The sequence below is a fragment of the Diaphorina citri genome, unplaced genomic scaffold, assembly GCF_000475195.1.
Source record: "Diaphorina citri unplaced genomic scaffold, Diaci psyllid genome assembly version 1.1 scaffold258, whole genome shotgun sequence".
In the NCBI taxonomy this organism is placed as follows: domain Eukaryota; kingdom Metazoa; phylum Arthropoda; class Insecta; order Hemiptera; family Psyllidae; genus Diaphorina; species Diaphorina citri.
The window spans coordinates 25,105-49,733 of NW_007377695.1; the positions used below are offsets into that span (position 1 = coordinate 25,105).

Below are 24,629 nucleotides of genomic sequence, written 5' to 3' on the forward strand. Positions count from 1 at the left end.
GCCGAACCCTCTGCTTTCCCAAGGTACCTTTTCAACCGGTCCTGCCTTCTTCTTCCTTGCTTCCTAGTACATACTTCCAAAAAGAAGTCCCCAACTACAAGCTCCTTTCTCCACATATCTTTTCCTGTTCTCCCAGTTCTCTCCCAATTCCAATCCCAGCTTTTCCTCCTATACCTTCCCTTATTTTTACAGTTCCTTCTCGATTCCTACCTCCCTTCTAAAACAAACATGACAAAACCCTGGAAACAATTTTCTTCCATTTCCTTTTTACTTTCCTTATCCTATAGGAAGGAAAGTAATGTAATCGGGTCAAAATTTCGATGGTCAGTTTTTAGTGCCAAAACACGTTTTGAGGTCCGAGCCTAAATCCAAAGTTTCAGCCATTGGTCCTATTTTTAGTGCCAAAACACGTTTTGAGGTCCCTAGAGCCTAAATCCAAAGTTTCAGCCATTGGTCCGTGTGTGTGTCTGTGTGTCTGTGTCTCTGTGTGTCTGTGTGTCTGTCTGTAAACAAAATATCTCGAGAACGGTAAGAGCTAGAGACTTGAAATTTGGTATGTAGATGTCAAATGTGACAAGGATGCGACACGAAACTTTTGGTTAAGACCGGTGCAACGGTTGGCGGCATTTTACCGCTTTTTGGCGGTTTTCGGTGTAATTTAACAAAATATCGGGAACGGTATGAGCTAGAGACTTGAAATTTGGTATGGAGTTTACAAATGTGACAAGGATGCAACTCAAAACGTTTGGTTGAGATAGGTGCTGCGGTTGGCGGTATTTTGACCGCTTTTGGACAGATTTCGACCGATTTTGGCGGTTTTCAGCTATAGCGACAAAACGGTTAGACATATTGTAAAAGTTATGGTAAAAGAACACTCAAATAAGCATCATTCAATAGGATAAGGAAAGTCGTGTGATGTTCACACCAGATTTTTAACATACATTTACTCACCTTAATAGGGGAAGCCTCGTCGCCTGGATCCACCTCCTTCGCCTGTCCCTTCATCATGTACTCTCGGATTTTCTCCTTGATCAGTGACGTCACACAAATGTCGTTATTCGACAGCGGAATGATCGTGGTCGTCTTCGGGAGAATCGGCCGAAGTTCGGACATGATCGGTTAACCTCGGGAAATGTTTCACGCATGCGCCGTGAATGATCAGCGAGGGAAAGGGACTCTGGTGGCGATATGAGACCGGAAAGTTTGAGGGGTCCGTTGTTGGGCGCACCGTTTTCGGCTTATAAGGTCAAGAATACCTAATTCGACTGTACCGAGTAGTGAGGGGGATGAAAAGTCCAAGGGTGGAGTTTTAAGGCGCTTTGCCTTGGTGGCCAAATCAAGAACGACTTGTTGTGAAGGTCATGGGGCTGTGGCTTATATTGGCTCGAGATCTGAAATAGAGAAACAGAGTTGAATTAAAAATAAAATCCCAGCGAATTTTTGTAAGCGCTAGGTTGATGCGGGTTCGATTGCCAATTTACCGCCCGTGTAAACTTTATTCTGTCTAATATGTTGTGTAAGCTCTCACCCGGTATATAAATTACACGGAATGTTTCCAATATGTTGTGTAAGCTCGCACCGCTCGGGGCCAATTTAAAATTCCTCCTCTCTCCCGAGTCCCGACGATTAGAGTAAGCACAAAGGTCTTCGGGTATCCCGGTGTAGATGAAAAACCGGGATAGAAAGGGAGGGGGGGGGCAAGGAGGAAGAGGAGAAGGAGTAGGAGGAGAAAGAAGAGAAGAAGAAGGAGGAGAAAGAGAAGATGAAAGAGGAAGAGAAGAAGGAGAAGGAAGAGAAAGACAAGGAAGAGAAAAGGGAGAAGGATAAAGAGGAATAGAAGGAGAGAGGTATCAAGGAAAGGACAGATGGGGAAACAGGAGGAAGAGACGAAGGAGGAGGAGGATGATAGGGAGGAATGGAAGGAGAGAGGTATCAAGGAAAGGACAGATAGGGAAACAGGAGGAAGAGACGAAGGAGGAGGAGGACGATTGGGAGGAATGGAAGGAGAGAGGTATCAAGGAAAGGACAGATGGGGAAACAGGAGGAAGAGACGAAGGAGGAGGAGGAGGAGGATGATAGGGAGGAATGGAAGGAGAGAGGTATCAAGGAAAGGACAGGGAAAAAGGGGAGGGAATGTGAAAATTGTGTTTGCTATATTACAGAATTCACAAGGATGCCTTATGTTCTGAAACAGAGACACACTCAGCCCTCCAGGGCAGACAAAATATTTTAAAACATGCTTTTTTGAGCTTCCTTTTATGTTTTGCCTCCCTTCCTCTTCCTTCCCCTCCCACAAACTTCGCCGCTCCCTCATCCCCGGGGATGGTAATTATCAGATCCACTTTTGTTCTAGTGGGGATATATTGGGTACAATATTTTCCCAATAAAACTAGTGGAGCGGAAAATTATTTGCAAATTTATTGGAACAAATTAAAAATACACACACACGATGTTTGGCATTAACGCGATATTTATGCAGGCATTGCGTTGGGCGTATAGATTGGGTTTGTTTTGACAAGGTGTCAAATGTGTTATTCCAATGTTATCTTTGCGTGTAGAGTGTAATATAAATTACACGGAATGTTTCTAATATGTTGTGTAAGCTTTCACCCGGTATATAAATTACACGGAATGTTTCCAATATGTTGTGTAAGCTCTCACCCGGTATATAAATTACACGGAATGTTTCTTATATGTTGTGTAAGCTCTCACCCGGTATATAAATTACACGGAATGATTCTAATATGTTGTGTAAGCTCTCACCCGGTATATAAATTACACGGAATGATTCTAATATGTTGTGTAACAATATGTTGTGTAAGCTCGCACCGCTCGGGGCCAATTTAAAATTCCTCCTCTCTCCCGAGTCCCGACGATTAGAGTAAGCACAAAGGTCTTCGGGTATCCCGGTGTAGATGAAAAACCGGGATAGAAAGGGAGGGGGAGGGGCAAGGAGGAAGAGGAGAAGGAGTAGGAGGAGAAAGAAGAGAAGAAGAAGGAGGAGAAAGAGAAGAAGAAAGAGGAAGAGAAGAAGGAGAAGGAAGAGAAAGACAAGGAAGAGAAAAAGGAGAAGGATAAAGAGGAACGGAAGGAGAGAGGTATCAAGGAAAGGACAGATGGGGAAACAGGAGGAAGAGACGAAGGAGGAGGAGGATGATAGGGAGGAATGGAAGGATTATTATGATGTTAACTTTTCCTGTCAGTGGGAGAGGAGAGGGGGAAGATTACGTGTCTTATATGCCTTCTCTTCCCCTCCTCTTCCTCCTTCTTTTCTCCTCCCTCTTCCCTGTTCCTCCTTCTCCTCTTCCTTCTCCTTCTTCCCCTGTTCCTCTGTCATATAGACACGTAGCAATATATCTTCTTTTTTCCTTCTCGTGATAAAGATAACCATTTTAGAAGGGGGAGGTATCAAGGAAAGGGCAGGGAAAAAGGGAGGGAATGTGAAAATTGTATTTGCTATATTATAGAATTCACAGGGATGCCTTATGTTCTGAAACAGAGACACACTCAGCCCTCCAGGGCAGACAAAATATTTTAAAACATGCTTTTTTGAGCTTCCTTTTATGTTTTGCCTCCCTTCCTTTTCTTCCCTTCCCACAAACTCCGCCGCTCCCTCATCGCCGGGGATGGTAATTATCAGATCCACTTTTGTTCTAGTGGGGATATATTGGGTACAATATTTTCCCAATAAAACTAGTGGAGCGGAAAATTATTTGCAAATTTATTGGAACAAATTAAAAATACACACACGATGTTTGGCATTAGCGCGATATTTATGCAGGCATTGCGTTGGGCGTATAGGTTGGGGTTGTTTTGACAAGGTGTCATGTGTTATTCCAATGTTATCTTTGCGTGTAGAGTGTAGAGGGTTTATATTGGGAGCCGCATAATGAAGCCTTTGTTCAAACAGGTATTTTTGTCTATCGAATACTCATTGACAAAAAAGCTGCGAAATGTATGACAATAGAAACATATACAAATCTGGTACTACAATGTATTCCATCGTTATAGTTTAAGTCATTCAGAAGGCTCTTCAATTTGCTACTCACTTTCTTCATTCTTTTCCTACTTGTCTTTTCAGGATTTTACAAGTATCTGATCGTAATTCCAACAACAGGTCTATCAACACTTTGCGTACCCTAATTTGATGTCTACTATTCCAATTAGATATGTATATGTACCTCTCTCCAACCACCACTGTTGGGCGTTGGAGAGGGGAAACCTGCTGGCAATTGTCAAAATCCCCCCCAAATTTACCAAATGCATAAGACTTTGTTTAGACTGCGGGAGTGAAGGGACTTTTCAGTCTCATTCTGGCAGGATAAACAAGGTATATTCTATTCCATTCTAATATTACCTGCAGAAAGGCGGCTGCATCAGTCTCTTTCAAAGTATACAAACCTAGTTATTGGACAGATGAAGCATCACTTGTAGCACCACAAATGCAAAATGTGAAGCACCACACAAAAAGCACTTGGACTTGGACTTTTACACACACATTATGCTGTCGATGTCGTAATAGCTGTTAGAACTGCTTATTAGAACTATAATAATAATAATAATAATAATAATAGTGCTTATTTATACTGCTCGCATAGGACTGAAAAGTCCCTTTACTCCAGCAGTAGGCTATACAAATCTAGTTATTGGACAGATGAAGCATCACTTGTAGCACTACCAATGCAAAATGTGAAGCACCTCACAAAAAGCACTTGGACTTGGACTTTTACATACACATTATGCTGCCGATGCCGTAATAGCTGTTAGAACTGCTTATTAGGTACTACAATGTATTCCATTGTTATAGTTAATGTCAATTAGAAGGCTCTTCAATTTGCTACTCACTTTCTTCATTCTTTTCCTACTTGTCTTTTCAGGATTTTACAATTATCTGGTCGTAATTCCAACAACAGGTCTATCAACACTTTGCGTTCCCTAATTTGATGTCTACTATTCCAAATAGATATGTATGTACCTCTCTCCAACCACCACTGTTGGGTGTTGGAGAGGGGAAACCTGCTGGCAATTGTCAAAATCCCCCCAAAATTTACCAAATGCATAAGACTTTGTTTAGACCGCGGGAGTGAAGGGACTTTTCAAGTCTCATTCTGGCAGGATAAACAAGGTATATTCTATTCCATTCTAATATTACCTGCAGAAAGGCGGCTGCATCAGTCTCTTTCAAAGCTTCTATACAGAACTGGAGCAGGGCTGTTGTCCTTTGCAGTTTGCACGCACATCCAGACACTTGCTCCCGAAGTATCCTCTGTTTGCTTTCTTTCTCCAGTCGGATGGCGTCGACCAGTTGTTTCTTCCGGTCTTCGATCGCCTTGATGAGGGCATCACATTGAGCAACGATTTGACTTTCGAATTCTATACTATTGTCCTAGAAACAGAGGAAGAACAAAACATGGTGAGTATATAGTACTAGATTCGTAGAATCTTAACCCATCCCTTAGGGTTTTGCCCCAAGTCTAAGCCTCGGCCTAAATCTAAGCCTCGGAGTGGGCTTTTTGTGCATGATCGGTGAGTATACTAATGATGGGACTGTATGAAAATGTATCCCGCTAATGATGGGACCCCAGAATATTGCACCTTGTAAAACAACTGATCTTCAGTGAAAAACGTAAAATGGGCTCGAGCATTTTTTCAGTGATACTCACACCCAAAAGAGTAATAATATTAGTGTAAAATGTAAGTAAGAAAACTAAGAGCTTCCCAAATTCCACAACCCTCATAATCCCCCTCCCCAGGCTCAGATTTATTACACCGAGTGTGGTAGTGCATTAGGCAGACTTTCCAAGCACCAACAGAATAAATTTACCGGAAACAGAGGAAGAACAAAACATGGTGAGTATATAGTACTAGATTCGTAGAAGCTTAACCCATCCCCTAGGGTTTTACCCCTAAATCTAAGCCTCGGCCTAAATCTAAGCCTCGGCCTAAATCTAAGCCTCGGAGTGGGCTTTTTGTGCATGATCGGTGAGTATACTAATGATGGGACTGTATGAAAATGTATCCCACTAATGATGGGACCCCAGAATATTGCACCTTGTAAAATAACTGATCTTCAGTGAAAAATGTAAAATGGGCTCGAGGTTTTTTTCAGTGATACTCACACCCATAAGAGTAATAATATTAGTGTAAAATGTAAGTAAGAAAACTAAGAGCTTCCCAAATTCCACAACCCTCGTAATCCCCCTCCCCAGGCTCAGATTTATTACACCGAGTGTGGTAGTGCATTAGGCAGACTTTCCAAGCACCAACAGAATAAATTTACCCCACCCACCCCTATTATATTACACAGAATAAGTTGGATTATTATTCATAATGCTGCTCCAAATGCACTCACAAGTACATTTTAATTTAATGAACACAAGCTCCCCAGAGCAGCCCAAGTGGCTGGCCCATTGTATATTTTTGTAAGTTAATTTGTTTAATGGTGTACAGGGAGGGACGTTTGGGAATTTTGGGGGAGAACTTTCAAATAAGAATGTTTGGGACAAGACAAAATGTGTATCGATCGGAAATATTAAATTAACTTGATGCATTGAATTTACCGGGAACAGATTGTGTTCAACGGACGATCGGACATGGATGAAGAATTGGAGAACCGAAATTCACGAGAACAAACCCATATTTTCTTAAAAGGAAGGGTCTCCCCAAGAAGAGATTAAGAAAGAGTACTCCAAGAAGAGTCTTTGGTTATTGAATCACCTGATCAACCACTTCATTTCATACAGCGAATCAGAAAATCTTGTACTCGTACAATTCGTTACGTGTCTCAAATCAAAAGTTTATTGACATCCCCAAATGCATAAACTTCCCACCCTGTAGTTATAAGAAATAGTCTTAGTTTATGAAAAATTACGTAAGGGAGTAGTGGGGGTGTATCGATCGGAAATATTAAATTAACTTGATGCATTGAATTTACCAAGAACAGATTGTGTTCAACGGACGATCGGCCATGGATGGAGAATTGGAGAACCGAAATTCACGAGAACAACAACAAACCCATATTTTCTTAGAAGGAAGGGTCTCCCCAAGAAGAGATTAACAAAGAGTACTCCAAGAAGAGTCTTTGGTTATTGAATCACCTGATCAACCACTTCATTTCATACCGCGAATCAGAAAATCTTGTACTCGTACAATTCGTTACGTGTCTCAAATCAAAAGTTCATTGACATCCCCAAATGCATAAACTTCCCACCCTGTAGTTATAAGAAATAGTCTTAGTTTATGAAAAATTACGTAAGGGAGTAGTGGGAGGCTTTATTTAAGAGAGGGGAGAGAAGGAAGAAAGGGGAATGAAAGTTGAATAAAGTTATGAAGGGACTATAAGGGAGAACCGTTATCTTTTCCTGACACAACAAATGCTCTCACAACAATATTTCAGCAAAACCCCCAGCCATGGAAAACTTTATTGAAAAGCATCATGTTAATTAACGGAGACAAGAGGAAAAAAAGTGTCAAATTTTATTTATTAATTAATTTTAACGACTCTCAAAATTGAAGGATTTAATTGACGATGAGGGAAGATGAATAGGTAACATTTCCATTATGCTTGTTTAATGGTATGGTTTTAATTATATGACATTGGGTATTTTTCCGCGAATAAATTATTATTTTTAATATGAGAGAAAAAAAATGGTAACGGAAATTTCAATTTATGTATTTTGTTTGTACAGCAAAAAAAATTTCAATATTGGTAGGTAGTCCATCATATTTGTTGTGACAGATGAAATATCGAATGAACTGAGTTAAAGTTATCATAAATAAAGCAAAAAAAATTTCAATATTGGTAGGTAGTCCATCATATTTGTTGTGACAGATGAAATATCGAATGAACTGAGTTAAAGTTATCATACCCACACCATTCACTCGCAAACCATTCATACCACATTCATTTCATCATTGACTTCATATGTACATATGACACATTACGTCACATCGGCGGCGGTTTTGGTCATTTCAGCCTTAGTGCAATATGGTATTGTTGAATGGACCACTGGCAAAATTGAAAAGACCAATTTTTTGAGAGACAGAGAGAGCCCTGCCAGGATTATATCAGGCTTTCCGCCTTGCCATTTCATTGGGATTTCTACCAGCACATCGGCGAGAACGACCTACTGTCAGTTAGTGTTAAAGCGCCTTAGAGGGGGGAAACCGGTATCTACTCACACTGATCTTCACCCAGCCTGAGTGGGACCGGAAAAAGAAAGCAAAGGTTTATATTTTTTTGGGGGGAAACTGACTAAGTACTAGAAAATTAACCACTGCTCCATTCAGTTTCTATTCAAGTGTGTCCAAACATAGTCGATCGGCCGTCGATCGACGAGGTGAATCTATGTTATCGAGGTATAATGGACGGTTCAGTCGTCATCGATCGACGGCCGGTCGACTATGTGTGGAGTTGTGGGACACACATCTAGAGCAGTGGTCAATTTATCAGTTTCCCAAAAGGAAAATACACCTCGACTTCTCCCATTATAGGTGCCCCTGATTACCACAAATAAATCCGGCCCTGGTTCTTGTTTTACACCTTGCACGATGTACTTTTGTCTTTTCAGTCACGCTTTTGCAAATTCAATTTGACTTGTAGATGATTCCTACCTGCCGTGCCTTACATAGACGAGACAGAAATACTGGATTTGTCTTATTAGGCCTTCCTTTTGTCTTCTCTTTCGGGACAGCAAGACAGCAGTTAGGTACCTACAACAGTTCGTTCTATCAAAGTCCACATTTAGTTCTGGAAATTTTGCATCCCATTTTATACCCAACAATAAACCCCCTCCCTTATTTTTCCAAATTTTACTAAAAAAAACAGCAACCATCGTTGCATCGAATGTACCCTCGAAAATCGAAGGTAACATCGTGAACCACCATGCAAAAAGGATACATTTTTGAGGTGAAATTCCTCAGTTAATATTAGAGATACTAGATTCCTGACTAGATTTTGCATCCCATATTATACCCAACAATAAACCCTCTCCCTTATCTTTCCAAATTTTACTAAAAAAAAACAGCAACCATCGTTGCATCGAATGTACCTTCGAACATCGAAAGTAACATATTTAACATCGTGAACCACCATGCAAAAAGGATACATTTTTGAGGTGAAATTCCTCAGTTAATATTAGAGATACTAGATTCCTGACTAGATATTTAACATTATATTGTATATATACATATTTTTTTTTTTTTTGCAACTATATTTATATTATGTAGGTAGTGGAAAAAAAGGCGAAGAATAAGAAGAAGTGGAAAAATGGAAAATGGAGAGGAAAATTGTTGGTGTTCCTATTATGATGTTAACTTTTCCTGTCCTCCTCCCTCTTCCCTGTTCCCCCTTCTCCTTCTTCCCCTGTTCCTCTGTCATATAGACACGTAGCAATATATCTTCTTTTTTCCTTCTCGTGATAAAGATAACCATTTTTCTCATTCTAAATACGAGAGGGGAAAGGAAAAGAAACGTGCTGTTTCCAACCACAGATGGCAGTTTTCGAATTTTCAAACTTGAGATACCTCTGTAGTAGACATTTTATTTTATAGTAATCATAATCAACTATTTATGCTAACCTTTTGCTGAAGTCTCCCAAAAAACGGTCCTACATTACTGCAATTAGAAATGGTTAAGACTTATTCTCGTATTAGGCGGAGTATAAAGGTCTTCCTGTGCAGTAGGTATTCCGGCAACATGGCATTTGTCAAAACCTGCTATCTCTTGTCGGAAAAACGAGTAAGAAATAGGTCTTTCTGTGCAATACGTATTCCGGCAACATGGCACTTGTCATAACCTGCCATCTCTTGTGGAAAAAACAAACAAGAAATAGGTGGGTATAGGTTTTCTTTCTTATTCTCTCGAGTCATGGAAATTGTTACCATACACGTGGTTGGGTGGATGTGGAAAATTCAAAAGCCGTTGCTGAGTCGAATATAAAGATTGCCTTTTGACACGTGCGGTTTTGCTGACAGCCTCGGAACTATATTTGGGGAAATATTGGTACGTGAGGTGGTATTGTGTGTGTGGTTTTCAAATTGATTTTGTATGACTTGTAATAGAAATGTGGGTTTGTAAATGCGCAAAAGGCAACAAGAAGATGGGGGAGCAACCTGATTTACTGAACCAAACTTAATTTAGATTTTTTTTTTTACAAAATTATTATTAATGATTTTGGAGTTTACTTGTCTGACCAATATTTACACATGAGGTCTTTTTGTAACGAAAACTTTACTAGTGACCTAGAGACCTAGTAACTGAAGGACCCATTTTCTGCAAAACGGAAATTGCGCCAACCCATTACCCATTTGTCTACTATTTTATTTGGTAACTAAAAAAGGCCAAAAGCAGATCCATAAATATTATTTTCATTACATTTTCCTCCAAAACGTTTGAAATTTACAACGACCACAAAAGTGTGGTCAAAAAAAGAATTTATGCTGGAAAATTTGGAAAACTTTTTTTTAACATTTCCATTATGCTTGTTTAATGGTATGGTTTTAATTATATGACATTGGGTATTTTTCCGCGAATAAATTATTATTTTTAATATGAGAGAAAAAAAATGGTAACGGAAATTTCAATTTATGTATTTTGTTTGTACAAATAAAGCAAAAAAAATTTCAATATTGGTAGGTAGTCCATCATATTTGTTGTGACAGATGAAATATCGAATGAACTGAGTTAAAGTTATCATATACCCACACCATTCACTCCCAAACCATTCATACCACATTCATTTCATCATTGACTTCATATGTACATAACTACATATGACACAATACGTCACATCGGCGGTTTTGACCATTTCAGCCTTAGTGCAATATGGTATTGTTGAATCGACCACTGGCAGAATTGAAAAGACCAATTTTTTGAGAGACAGAGAGAGCCCTGCCAGGATTATATCAGGCTTTCCGCCTTGCCATTTCATTGGGATTTCTACGAGCACATCGGCGAGAACGACCTACTGTCAGTTTGTGTTAAAGCGCCTTAGAGGGGGAAACCGGTATCTTCACTGATCTTCACCCAGCCTGAGTGGGACCGGAAAAAGAAAGCAAAGGTTTATATTTTCCAAGCAACCTCCGTGCCCGAGTGGGTATCACACTAGGCTTGCGCGCAGGAGGTCCGGGTTCGATTCCCAGTGGGGCCGAGGTTTTTTTCGGCTCTGTGCTTGGAGTTCGGGGTGCACTCAGCCTCGTGAGGACAATTGAGTAGCTACTTTTATCGAGTAGCGACCAGTGGCGGCATTACAAGTCGAAGAGACGAGCGATAATAAATATAATGATTGAGTAAATGAAAGACTTGTAATACTGTGATACCCACAAAATTGTGAGAAAGCTCTCTCTACTTTAATACAAAGATTCATGATTTGATTGATTGGAGCCAGCCTAGTTAGCTTAGTTCGGTAGTGCGTCTGCCTTGTAAGCGCTAGGCCGCGGGTTCGATTCCCACCCGGGGCGGATTTTGTCCTGATGGGATAATGTTCGTTCTCGGAACGGCTGGCTTTCTCCTATCCTGTCTTCCTTCTCTCTTCGATTTCGGGACGATAAGACCATAGCAGTTACAGTTCCCTCTGTCAAACCTCTTTAAAAAAAAATTGATATTGTCACTCACGTGACCCGGCCTGAAAGTCCAAACCTATGAAAATGATAGAAACCCCTCACACTTTAACCCTTGTGTCAACAGATAGGTGCAAATGTACCTTTTTTTTTCTACTTTGATAAACTTTTCCTTCTTTCCTCTTAAAAACGAAAACTTACCATCACATAGTGAAATGTTAAACATGAACCCCCTCTATACCACATGTTGAACATAACAATGACTTGATCACACTATAATATGGCGTTTATTATAGCCGATGGCCTTCTTATACCAACAAGGGCCCCGTTAGCCCAGTAGTAATGCACATGTAGAAACTTCGATACCCACCATCGCATCGATAAGAAATTGCACTATCATGCCGATCGCAAATATTTCAAACGGGTTGGATTCTTGTAGGTAGTTAATTCTCGACAAAATGCTTGTTTCAGACGGTCTAGAAATAAAGATGGCCGCCTACAACATTATCCGGGGGAGAACAGGCCTGCATGATTTGATTGATTGGTTTATATTTTCCTTTGGGGAAACTCTCTATTGGAAAATTAACCACTGCTCCATTCAGTTTCTATTCAAGTGTGTCCAAACGTGAGGTCTGTTTTTCATTCCGACGTGGGTGCGATGCGAACCTGACGCGTGTTTTTCATTCCACTTCCCCTACTTTAGCGTCAACGCTGCGAGACAGTTCAGTCCAGCACAGTCCTCGAAACCAAGAACGATGGAGAATTGGTGCTGCCGAACGAAGTATCTTACTCTACCAAAGTTAAAGGTAAGGGATTGCCAGCCTACTTAGCTTAGTTGGTAGTGCGTCTGCCTTGTAAGCGCTAGGCCGCGGGTTCGATTCCCGCTCGGGGCGGATTTTATCCTGATGGGATAAATTCTAATTTCTAAGACATAGGGAGTTATTTTGTTTGATGAAAAACTCGACAAAGACCCGTGTCCCAACTACCTTATATTAGCCGTCTGCAGTACAAGTTGTGAGTTGTAAATGCAAAGAAAACTTTCGCTAATTTTATGTTCATGTGAGATCAAACTTGGCTAAAGTCTCGTCTGAATATTACGATGTGTTAAGTGCAAGTTAAAACTTTCATAAAGTTCACTACCTACTTGGTTTTCCATTAGGCAAACTTGGGGCGAACAGAATAGCTTTCCTAAGAAAGCGTTCTTACTTGATTTTCCATTAGGCAAACTTGGGGCGAACAGAATAGCTTTCCTAAGAAAGCGTTCGAGCATTAGCATAAAACAAAGACGAGGTATACGTTTTCCATTAGGCAAACTTGGGGCGAACAGAATAGCTTTCCTAAGAAAGCGTTCGAGCATTAGCATAAAACAAAGACGAGGTATAGGTAAGAGCTTCCGTATAGGTACCAGCGCCTACCAGTCTTAACAGTCTTTCAGACAGGAATTTCGCAAGAAAAGACCCCGATTTCAATGTAAACTAATAATCAAATACCAGCCTGGATAAAACAGTGCTTGACACCCTAGTGACCCTATGTTTGGACGTTTTTAATGCATATGAGCTAGGCAAAGGCCCAAAGCAAAAAGTGCCTTTCCAAGAGTCAAAGTGCCTTTCCATGAGACTCTGCAAAACCTGAGGGTTATTTGATAAAGAAAGCATCATGCCATATCAAAGTGCCTTTCCATGAGACTCTGCAAAACCTGAGGGTTATTTGATAAAGAAAGCATCATGCCATCATGTTTGTAGTTGTAAATCTACAAAGCTTTGCTCTTATAAAATAAGAAGTAATAAAATTATCTAAAAAGCCCAACTAAAACCTAATTCAGCGTTCATAACATTTTTCTCCAACAAAAAAGACATAATCCTAATAGAGCTCATTTCAGCTCATGAAGCACAATCATTATCTCCCCAAGACAAAATTACAGAACCCTTAACACGAGAGACGCTTCCAATAAACAACAATGAAAATACAATAGAGGATACGAAAATGAGCAGGCAATAACAAAACAGATGAAGATAAATATTGAAGATGATATGGCAAATGTTTCTAATATGTTGTGTAAGCTCTCACCCGGTATATAAATTACACGGAATGATTCTAATATGTTGTGTAAGCTCTCACCCGGTATGATTTTGGGTGGTTGGGTGGAAGGTTGGGTGGACTATAGGGTTGGGTTGGGTGGAAGAGCTCCTCTAGGAGAACCCTGCCACTTAAAAGAAAGCAAAAAAAAAAAATCCCAAGATAATAATTGAATGTGTGTAAAAGAAAGGTAATAAAAGAGAGAGGAAAGAAAGCTAGCTAGTGTCAACTATTATCGCTCAGTGGCTGGTGCTGGTATGGCTGAAAAAAAGTATTTCCTATCAAAACTCTTCAAGATACGACACTAGTTTTTCAGATAAAAAGCGAGAAAATGAAAAGGAAAAATACTAAAAACCTTTAAACCTCCTTGTTGGAGTAGCGCGTTTCATATAGGGTAAAGCCTATTGAATTTGAAAAAGTTTAAAGAAACCTCTCGTTACAAGAAAGTTTTCTAAAGAGGGGAGCATTTTTCCAAGTAGCAAAGAAAACAGCCTACAGAAGTACCTGGTAATAATTTCTATGCAAGGAATCGGAAAAAATATTGTGGGTACAAGAAATGAGAAGATCTCCCAGCAAAAATGAATGCTAAATTGTTAAACCCTTACCACAAAGATAACTATGTACTATGTAGCTATGTACAATTCACTGGAACAGACATAAGACATAATATTAGAAGATATCAACATATTTTTCATGAAGAATTGAAGATGTTGCCGACCGTTTTCGTTGCGTTGAATTTGAAAACCCTACACTTTTTTCCCCACAAAAAAAAAAAAAAAAAAAAAAAAAAAAAAACCGAAAATTGTTGAAAAGTTCAGCATACTCGAACATTTTTCAAGATATCTGCCTTCATTTATGTCAAAGATTTCTCACCAGGTCACTAGTCCAAGAAAACGTGTTGTGGAAAAGACAAAACACATGATACTAGGCAGGCTCTTTTGTTGAAAAATTCAGCATACCTACTCAAACATTTTTCAAGATATATCTGCCTTCATTTATGTCAAAGATTTCGCACCAGGTCACTGGCCCAAGGAAAAGTGTTGTGGAAAAGACAAAACACATGATACTAGGCAGGCTCTTTTGTTGAAAAATTCAGCATACTCGAACATTTTTCAAGATATCTGCCTCCATTTATATCAAAGATTTCGGATCACTAGTCCAAGGAAAAAGTGTACCGGGCAAGACAAAACACCAGCATACCCGACCATTTTTCAAGATATCTGACTTCATTTGAGTCAAGAATTTCACACTAGGTCATTCGCACCAAGGATAAATGTTACGGGAAAAGAAAAAAAAATAGCAAAAAAGCCCAAAAAATTCGAGGACAAAGTCCCCTAATGAACCTTAGATACATGACCAACAGTTCCCTTGCGTTCCAGCCCTGCTAGCAACGGCCTCTAGTCGGTTTTCCATTATTAGTTTTGAGGTTGAAAAGGAACGAGAAACGTATAGGAGGAGGAAGAAGGGAGGGAGATTATTTTATTGTTGCCTTTACAATCTCCAGATCTCCAGGGAGGTGAAGAAAAGAACGTTTCCGAGAAAGTAAGTTAAATAATACACTTTACTCGAGAATGAGAAAGAAGGAGAATGATTATAAGAAAAAAGAAGCAGGGATACAAGAAGCAGGAAGAAAAAGCGCAGGAGAAAGTGGGGTAGAAACACAACGAGAGGAAGAGAACGAAGAGTGCGTGAATGAGGAAGAAGCGAAATAATTAGTAGAGTATACAGGAAGAGGAAGACATGACAACGAGAAGAGAGGGAGGAAAGAGGCAAGGCAAGGGAAAGAAGAGGAACACAAAGGAAAAGAAATCGAGAAGGAGATAAGAACGAGAAAGAAGAAAGGGCAAGGAGAAGAAGAACACTAAGAAAAAGAAGTAGAGAAGAAAATAAAGAAAGGAGGAAAAAGAGAAAACGAAAGAAAAGACAGAAGAATAAACCACACATAAATACGAGTATGCCTCCGAGTATTTCCCGGAAAGAAAACGTAAAAACCCCTCGTAATGAAGAGGTGGCATCGTATTAAACCAATTTGACGAAGAAAACTCCTAATACAGAGGGGGAAAAAGCTGGGAGTCCGCGTAACCCTGTGAGTAATACGAAACGCCTAAATTTAAATGGGAAACCTATTTGCTTAATAGACGTATAAAGTAACGGGATTTTCTCCAGCTAGTATAAGTGAATAAGTGAAGGGGACAGGTAGAAGGTAACGAAGGAAAAATATCTCCCCCTTTTGTCTGGCAAGAGGGGAAATAAGAGGCACAAGGTTTCCTCTCGAAAGGAAAATAGGAAATGCACATTGATGGGGCATCTGATTAGCAAAAAGCTTGTAATTTTTAAAGAGTCTAAAGGAAATCTTTCGGGAAAAAGAATGAATCAAGTAATTTGAACTCCATATTATGATACATACATAGTAATTTTGACACAATAAGTAATTTGAGAGGAAAGAGATCAATAGGAAGAAAGAGGTTTGGAATGCTGAGAGATGTGCTGAATGGAAGAACTTTTGAACAAGTGAAGGAGGACGCCCAAGATCGAGAATTTTTTTTTTTTTTTTTTTTTTTTTTTTTTTTTTTAATAGGTTGACTTTACGCCCGATTTTACAGGCAATTACAAAGCCAATAATCCCAAGTTTTTGTATGTACACTAAGTGTGATATAATAAAAATTTAAAATTTTACATTTTTGTTTAAAGATATTTTCCTTATCTGCGAAATCCAGAGCTGAATTATGTTCATTAAATAATTTATGTTTATTAATTCTGATCGTAACTTCGTACCTGACCGATTTGGATTTGATTGTTTGGTATGGGTTTGTAGACTAAGGACTTTAGTGGCAGGGTTTTATCAACCTCCGATCGACGACAAGCTATCCACCTCCTCACATTAAAGGTTCGGAAAAAGACAGCAGTACACGATGGCCCAGATCCCCAGATGGTCGCTGATCCGGACCTTGAACATGGGTGATCCATGTCCTTTGGGAATTGGTGTAAGTTAAGTATAAGTATTCTAATTTCTAAGACATAGCGAGTTATTTTGTTTGATAAAAAACTCGAGAAAGACCCGTGTCCCAACTGCCTTATATTAGCCGTCTGCAGTACGAGTTGTGAGTTGTAAATGCAAAGAAAACTTTTTTGCTAATTTTATGTTCATGTGAGATCAAACTTGGCTAAAGTCTCGTCTGAATATTACGATGTGTTAAGTGCAAGTTAAAACTTTCATAAAGTTCACTACCTACTTGGTTTTCCATTAGGCAAACTTGGGGCGAACAGAATAGCTTTCCTAAGAAAGCGTTCGAGCATTAGCATAAAACAAAGACGAGGTATACGTAAGAGCTTCCATATAGGTACCAGCGCCTACCAGTCTTAACAGTCTTTTAGACAGGAATTTCGCAAGAAAAGACCCCTATTTCAATGTAAACTAATAATCAAATACCAGCATGGATAAAACAGTGCTTGACACCCTAGTGACCCTATGTGTGGACGTTTTTAATGTATATGAGCTAGGCAAAGGCCCAAAACAAAAAGTGCCTTTCCAAGAGTCAAAGTGCCTTTCCATGAGACTCTGCAAAACCTGAGGGTTATTTGATAAAGAAAGCATCATGCCATTCTGCGATGTTAAAATGATAATATTTGTATCATTAGAATATATAAAGAAAACGTTTTTTGTCTGCTTGTGTTTTTGGAATAATTGTAAAGCTTTTATCCAAATTTTCGGTGACTTGCTCCCCTCTAAGATCACTTAGGAGTAAGTCGAATTTGAATGTTTGCAAGCATTAATTCAAGTGCTCAATTCTGACTCTTTTTAAAAAGCAATTGATATCGACAGAAGGAAGATTTACTGATGTACCTAAATCTTTGTTTAGTACAGTAGGGAAAGAAAATATGTTCTGTGACATTGCATCAGCGGCTACAGCCTACAGTCCTGCTGTATGACGCAGATCACTACAAAATAGTATATACAATTCAACTTATTCAGGCTGAAATAGAACTTTACCTGACGTAGCATGAAACAAACTATGTAAAACAGAACATAACATTGGAGAATTCCTTCGTGCGGCGTAGAGACCTATTATAGTCGACCGGCCCTCGATCGACGAGGTGAATCTATGTTATCGAGGTATAATGGACCGTTCAGTCGTCATCGATCGACGGCCGGTCGACTATGTGTGGAGTTGTGGACACACATCTAGAGCAGTGGTCAATTTATCAGTTTCCCAAAAGGAAAATACACCTCAACCTATCCCATTATAGGTGCCCCTGATTACCACAAATAAATCCGGCCCTGGTTCTTGTTTTACACCTTGCACGATGTAGATGCTTTTGTCTTTTCAGTCACGCTTTTGCAAATTCAATTTGACTTGTAGATGATTCCTACCTGCCGTGCCTTACATAGACGAGACAGAAATTAGTTTACACACGGAAGACACGAATCCCTCCTCAACTCTTCTTCATCCGAGAGGAAATGGTAAAAATAGAGAGAAATAATATAAAATTCGTATTCGTACTCATCGTATACGACAATCGTATCTAAAGCAGCTCGCACAAAAGACACGAATCCCTCCTCAACTCTTCTCCGTACTCGAGGAAATGGTAAAAATAGAGAGAAATAATATAAAATTCGTATTCGTACTCATCGTATACGACAATCGTATCTAAAGCAGCTCGCACATCAGTCGTAACTTCGTATTTGAGCGATTTGATTCTGATGGAAACTTCGTACCTGACCGATTTGGATTTGATTGTGTTGGTATGGGTTTGTAGGCTAAGGACTTTAGTGGCAGAGTTTTATCACCCTCCGATCGACGACAAGCTATCCACCTCCTCACATTAAAGGTTCGGGAAAAAGATAGCAGCACACGATGGCCCAGAAGAGGAGGAGAACTATCGATAGTCGGCGCCATCGATAGTTTTTTTTATTACGTACATACTTTCCTTGTTTCTAAAGGTCTTATCCCCCAAAAAGACCTAACCTAACCTAATTTAACAGCTTTCATATTTGCCAATATTGTTCTGCATGCATCATAATATGTGAATTCTCAATTTCTTGATAATAAGATTGCTCCTGCATGTTGAAATACACAGTTGTAGCTGGAACGAAAGCTGAAATTTGCATTCTTGAAATCCAGGGACAGTGCGCAATATACTTCAAGGTAGAAACTAAAAACCAACACGTCACATCACGTGAACTCATGGGGAGTCAGAAAAAATGTATGTAGTTCAAAGTTTTCCCATAATTTTGGTGGTAATCTCGTTCAGGACTGCCACACTATCACGTCACGTGAGCTCACTTGACGTGGTGGTAGTGTGACTGCCCTATTAGGGGTTAGGTGAAATGTGTCATGTTAACTCTATCTTGGTCGATTTTTAGGGTATGACTTTGTCCATTCCGTCTATAAGTCTATATCAAGTGTCCTCAGTCCATGCCGCTTGCGACGGTTGACTGAGTGTGGACATGTTTCAGTTTCAGGGGATGACGATGTTTTTGTACATCTGCACTTACACAGAACACAGAAGCCATGTCCAAAGTCCCTTTCAACATGAGACCTGGGGGTTTGTCCGATAAGCAAGATCCATACATAAACTTGTACATACACACATCATAGAAGTATTCCAATACGCTCTTTAGTAGAGCTTTAGCCTTCAGCGATTCTGACAATTCTGTTATTTTTTTCTGCAAAACACTCCGTTGCATGTAAACCTGCCTTGAGCTTACAAAAAATAAGAACATTGAACATTGCATCTACATTTTCTACAATTCTACAGAAGGAACTGAGGGATTTATAAAACTGCGTTTTAGCAGTTTCATTTTCCAAGTACCTGATACACTGTACAAAATACATCTAAAAGTGTCACAAAATGCAATTCGTCTATGTATACAAATCCAGGCAACATTTGGCAAAGGTATATGTATGTGAATCCATTGCTAGTGTATTTGATAAGGTATAAGTATCATTTCATGGGTTTAAGAATGAGTTAGTGCAAAATAATATGAGCGAATTATTCAAATGTCAGGAAAAAAGTCACCGGAAACCAATGACCTCCCAGCAAATAGTATCAGAGCAGAGTGCTATGATAAAGTAATATTTTTGTGCTGCATAAAATAAGTGCAAATCATTTTACCAGTGTCAGTAAATAAGACGTAAGATAAACTTTGTATGTGCTGCATGTATACAGGGTGTTTTATGTGTAGTCCATTATTAGTACACTTTGCATCTTGTATGATTAAGTAATGGGGTTAAAACCCATCAGTTGGGAGTCTGTTTTCACAGAAGGTCTGAGGTTAGACCACACTGTATTTCGATGGGATTTTTAAGTATAGTTTGTTTTGGATTGTCTTTGGTTGGGCTTTCGCCTTCAGCAATTCTGAGTCCTGCGGACAACGAAAACGGTTCTGCATATAGAAAAATCATTCGTACTTCCCCGAAGAAAATACATGCTGAATCACACGGTATGACGCCAAATCGTTCTTACTGAACTTGCAGAGGAATAAGTGCCCCGATATCGTCCAGACTACATAAATCACATCTCAGCACAAATGCAAATAGCCCAACTACAGTGCCGATACTTACATTTAGAAGATCCGCGATTGATTTGAGCCTCTTGATAAACTCCGTGGTAGATCGGGCCTTCTCTGATAATAGTTGTAAATTCTGTGAGAGATCAGTCTGAAACACAAAACGAGAAAAAAGTCAGCAATGTGGTAATCAATCAAGGCAGACACGAATGGAGAAGGCTGGTCAGTGAAGTCAAGGACCCTCTTGGTCTGTGAAGACTGTGGAGTAAGTAAGTAAATAAGTAATGTGGTAATAGATAAAACAGTGAGGGAAACCGAGTGGGTTAAAAATGTTAAAATATTGAAATCCCAGCAAGAAAGGTGAGGGGATAAAGAGAATAATTATAATAGGGCATATCTATTAGTCCTATTACAATAAATGAGGCCTTTTTAAACTGTTCGCAGAATGGGGCTTTAGTCTTAGCCAACAGTAAAAATAGGGTATATTAAATAAATAAATATTCGTATACATATATCAGTTAAAACTCTGAAAGATGCTGAATGTGTTACCGGATGAAAACACATATACAAGGATATTGAAAGAAAGACAAACAAAAATCCACATTTTCACTGTACGTTTGTTCCATGCTATTTTATCAGAGACACAAAGAATCATTTAAAAGAGGAGGAGAAAACAACAAAGCTGAACTTTTCAAAATTCCCCAAAACAAGATATACAAAGACAACAAAATGAAAACCTCGACAAACGACAATGTAGAATGGTTGATGGAAGAGAAAGGAAATAGGAAGAGAAAGAGACATGTAGAAACGGATAACGGATATGTGAGGATGTGAGAGTGGGTTAACTCACACAGCGGTGCCTAAATTTGTGACACATATTTCCCTTTCAGACCGTATCAGATAGTTTCAGGACAAGTACACGACAATGATAAGTACAAAGAACAAAGTGATATATATAACTGTGTAGTAATATAATATTATACTATGTAGTCACCTAATAGTGTCATTTTTATTAATAAATGTTTTATCTGGAGTTCCAATTACCAGCTCATTTCACTTCTTGTGAAGATGATTTAGATGAGGGCTCACATTTTTGCTAATGTTGCTCAAAATTCCATGTAGAATATTACGTACATTAGGCAAGTAGAGAGAAAGGAGATATTGGGAACCTCTAATCTACTGTTCCCAAAAAGTTTTGCATGAAAAAGAGAAGCCTACATCTGAGATAAAGTTCATCACAACACACACAAGACTTTTCCTTCCACCACAAAGTCCTTCCTGTAACACAAAGAGAGTGGTGATAAACGATTTTTGAAGCGTGATACTAGGCAGGCTCTTTTGTTGAAAAATTCAGCATACTCGAACATTTTTCAAGATATCTGCCTTCATTTGTGTCAAAGATTTCTCACCAGGTCACTAGTCCAAGAAAACGTGTTGTGGAAAAGACAAAACACGTGATACTAGGCAGGCTCTTTTGTTGAAAAATTCAGAATACTCGAACATTTTTCAAGATATCTGCCTCCATTTATATCAAAGATTTCGGATCACTGGTCCAAGAAAAAGTGTTCTGGGCAAGTTCAAGATATCTGCCTTCATTTGTGTCAAAGATTTCGCACCAGGTCACTCGCACCAATGAAAAGTTCTGGGAAAGACAAAACACAGCAAAAAAGCCCAAAAATTCGAGGACAAAGTCCCCTAATGAACTTTAGATACGTGACCAACAGTTCCCTTGCGTTCCAGCCCTGCCAGCAACGGCCTCTAGTCGGTTTTCCATTATTAGTTTTGAGGTTGAAAAGGAACGAGAAACGTATAAGAGGAGGAAGAAAGGAGGGAGATTATTTTATTGTTGCCTTTACAATCTCCAGATCTCCAGGGAGGTGAAGAAAAGAACGTTTCCGAGAAAATAAGTTAAATAATACACTTTACTCGAGAATGAGAAAGAAGGAGAATGATTATAAGAAAAGAGAAGCAGGCATACAAGAAAGAGGAAGAAAAAGCGCAGAAGAAAGCGGAGGAGGAACACAACGAGAGGAAGAGAACGAAGAGTGCGTGAATGAGGAAGAAGCGAAATAATTAGTAGAGTATACAGGAAGAGGAAGACATGACAACGAAAAGAGAGGGAAGAAAGAGGCAAGGGAAAGAAGAGGAACACAAAGGAAAAGAAATCGAGAGGGAGATAAGAACGAGAGAGAAGAAAGGGCAAGGAGATGAAGAACACTAAGAAAAAGAAGTAGAGAAGAAAATAAAAACAGGAGGAAAAAGAGAAAACGAAAGAAAAGACAGAAGAATAAACCACACATACATAAATACGAGTATACCTACGAGTATTTCCCGGGAAGAAAACGTAAAAAAAACCCGTAATGAAGAGGTGGCATCGTATTAAACCAATTTGACGAAGAAAACTCGTAATACAGAGGGGGAAAAAGAGGGGGAAAAAAAACGCGTAACCCTGTGAGTAATAGGAAACGCCTAAATCTAAATGGGAAACCTATTTGCTTAATAGACGTATAAAGTAACGGGATTTGAACGGGATTTTCTCCAACTAGTTGGAGAAGAGAGATTTATAAGTGAAGGGGATAGGTAGAAGGTAACGAAGGAAAAATATCTCCCCCTTTTGTCTGGCAAGAGGGGAAATAAGAAGCACAAGGTTTTCCCTCGAACTCGAAAGTCTCAAAAGGATATAAGAAATGCACATTGATGGGGTGGGTACCTGACTAGAAAAAGCTTGAAACATTTAAAGAGTCAAAGGAAATCTTTCGGCAGAAGGAATGAACTTTTCCAGTGGAAGTAATTTGAACTCGATATAATACCTAGTAATTATGACATAATAAGTAATTTGAATACCATACAGGCCATAGAACTTGTGAAAAGAGAACTCTACAACCTGCAAAAATACTATTCAATTTCAAACACTGTGAAAAAGAAAGCGGTGAGAAAGCAAAAAGTTGACGCATAAGAAAGAAGGAAAAGGAGGCTTGAGAGAGATTTTTGTCAAAACAATCCTCTGCAGCAGCCTTCCTTCCTCTTCTACAGCTTCTTAAGATTTCTCTTCACTGCCCTCTTTTGACCTTCTCTACCTGTCTCCTTCTGCCTCTCTCTTTCCTTCAATACCTCTGTTTCTCTCCTCCTTCAGAGACCCTTTTCATTCACAATCTTCCTCTTGTTATCTCAGTCTAAAGTCTATCTCTATTCCTTCACGTCTTCTTTCTTTGCTAACAGCTCCCTCTGACCCTCTGCTTTCACAGCCTTTCTTCCTTCTTCACCTCTTTCCTCTCCGTTCGTATTTCCATTCCATGTCTGCATGTCATCTCCTGTTTAAACATTTCCCTCCCGAGTGTACCTTTTCACTTTTATCAAAGCAAACGAGGAAGGCATTTGACGTTCTCCAAAAGTAAAAGCTGCTTGTAATGAAGAGAGGGAGGAAAGAGGCAAGGCAAGGGAAAGAAGAGGAACACAAAGGAAAAGAAATCGAGAAGGAGATAAGAACGAGAAAGAAGAAAGGGCAAGGAGAAGAAGAACACTAAGAAAAAGAAGTAGAGAAGAAAATAAAGAAAGGAGGAAAAAGAGAAAACGAAAGAAAAGACAGAAGAATAAACCACACATAAATACGAGTATACCTACGAGTATTTCCCGGAAAGAAAACGTAAAAAACCCTCGTAATGAAGAGGTGGCATCGTATTAAACCAATTTGACGAAGAAAACTCCTAATACAGAGGGGGAAAAAGCTGGGAGTCCGCGTAACCCTGTGAGTAATACGAAACGCCTAAATTTAAATGGGAAACCTATTTGCTTAATAGACGTATAAAGTAACGGGATTTTCTCCAGCTAGTATAAGTGAATAAGTGAAGGGGACAGGTAGAAGGTAACGAAGGAAAAATATCTCCCCCTTTTGTCTGGCAAGAGGGGAAATAAGAGGCACAAGGTTTCCTCTCGAAAGGAAAATAGGAAATGCACATTGATGGGGCATCTGATTAGCAAAAAGCTTGTAATTTTTAAAGAGTCTAAAGGAAATCTTTCGGGAAAAAGAATGAATCAAGTAATTTGAACTCCATATTATGATACATACATAGTAATTTTGACACAATAAGTAATTTGAGAGGAAAGAGATCAATAGGAAGAAAGAGGTTTGGAATGCTGAGAGATGTGCTGAATGGAAGAACTTTTGAACAAGTGAAGGAGGACGCCCAAGATCGAGAAAAGTGGAGAACGTCGTGTTGAAACCTGTCCTAGGACAGATCTACATCTATATATATATAAGTAATTTGAACACCATACAGGCCGTATAACTTGTGAAAATAACTCTATAACGTGCAAAAACACTGTTCAATTTAACACCCTGACAGTGACAAAGAAAGCGGTGAGAGAGCAAAAAAAGTTGACGCATAAAAAAGAAGGAAAAGGAGGCTTGAGAGAGATTTTTGTCAAAACAATCCTCTGCAGCAGCCTTCCTCCTTCTTCTACAGCTTCTTAAGATTTCTCTTCA

General features: G+C 39.3%; 1 protein-coding gene across 1 annotated transcript in view; it reads right to left on the bottom strand.

Moving 5' to 3' along the window:
- The window catches only part of LOC103506736 (E3 ubiquitin-protein ligase TRIM9-like), a 165,739-nt gene that overhangs the window by 2,759 nt on the left and 138,351 nt on the right, over nt 1–24,629 (bottom strand). Inside the window, exons 3-4 of the mRNA XM_026821718.1 lie at nt 20,202–20,297; nt 5,153–5,386 (exon numbers count right to left, since the gene is read on the bottom strand). Coding sequence (XP_026677519.1) covers nt 5,153–5,386; nt 20,202–20,297 — 330 coding nt within the window. The remainder of the gene's footprint in view (nt 1–5,152; nt 5,387–20,201; nt 20,298–24,629) is intronic.